Source organism: Acanthamoeba castellanii (genome assembly GCF_000313135.1).
Source record: "Acanthamoeba castellanii str. Neff unplaced genomic scaffold scf7180000084702, whole genome shotgun sequence".
Classification (NCBI taxonomy): domain Eukaryota; phylum Discosea; order Longamoebia; family Acanthamoebidae; genus Acanthamoeba; species Acanthamoeba castellanii.
In genome coordinates, this window is record NW_004457263.1 from 25447 (window position 1) to 26565 (window position 1119).

Genomic DNA, 1119 nt, shown 5'->3' on the forward strand with positions numbered 1-1119 from the left:
CAAGTCCTAACCCTAACCAAGGACCCCTGCGACACCTCTGGTTTACTGCTCTTCTTGCTCCCCGCTCTGCGCATGTGCTGCGTTTCGACCTCCTCCTCGTCTTCCTCCTCGTCCTCCGTTATCTTGCTTCCCCTTCATCTTCGTCATCATAGTCTTTGCGTTCTTCTGCTTGTCCTTGTCTTGGTGCAGTCATCTTTCCCTGGGACGTGCTACAGGGTTCATAAAGCTATGGTATTCCGACGACGATTGAGGCACCACCAGAGGCAAGACCAAGTGTCGACGTCGCAAGGCTAAACCAGGAGGGAGACAGCCACCGTTAGGGAGGATCGCTTTTTATGAACGTGCGCTTGCACATCACGCGTGTTTTCTTTCTCTGTGTGTGATTACTACCGTCATCACTAAGAACAACACACTTCTCTCGTCATCATGTCTTCTTCTGCTGCTGTGGCTTCCAAGGGTAAGTCCAACAACACCAAGATCATTATTGGCCTTTTCGCTGGCATCATTTTTGCAGGGCGGCTTGTTATGTCATCAGCTGTGCGGTGGTGGTGGTGGTGGTGGTGGTGGCGGTGATGGAGTGCGTGGTGCGTCAGTGGAAGAGAAGATTCAACACTACACTGGTTCATTCAGGCTGACGATTTCCTACCTCAGGGACATAGGAGGAGAGCAGATACTGGATGGCGTTCCACTGGCCGTAGGCTCCGATGTTCACCTGCTTGGACGTGATGAACCTGCTCACCACCGTCGGATTCACTCCGATGCAGCCGCCGTTCGGGTCCCGTTGGCCCGGTGCGATCCAGAACGCCTGTAGCGTTGCGAGTGTGAACAACGAAATGAAACCAAAACAAACAGGCGTTGCAGCTATGAGAGAGACAGCGGAGACTACGCACGGGCTTGCTGACTGTGCGGTAGATGTTGCCGTTGGTGTTGGCGCCGAGCAGTACCGACGATGTCGTCGGCCCAGCGCCGTCGTTCATAGATCCCGCCTCGGTCAGGTTGTAACACTCGCCGTACTGGTTGCTGATGGCGTATTGCAGCTCGCGTCCGTGGTCGGCGGCGTTGATGAACTGCATGCCGTTCCACGCGAGGTAGTCGATGGCGCCCGCCACACGCAACGAG

The 1119-nt window shown here is 55.2% G+C and overlaps 1 protein-coding gene across 1 annotated transcript; it reads right to left on the reverse strand.

Annotated features, from left to right (window-relative positions):
- Window positions 1-622: 622 nt before the first annotated feature.
- ACA1_134290 (uncharacterized protein) lies at window positions 623-1073 on the reverse strand (the record flags this gene model as incomplete). The annotated part of the gene is made up of 2 exons (XM_004333327.1): window positions 623-712; window positions 891-1073. The coding sequence occupies 2 exons, from the start codon at window positions 1071-1073 to the stop codon at window positions 623-625; spliced, it is 273 nt and encodes a 90-aa protein (XP_004333375.1).
- Window positions 1074-1119: the final 46 nt, after the last annotated feature.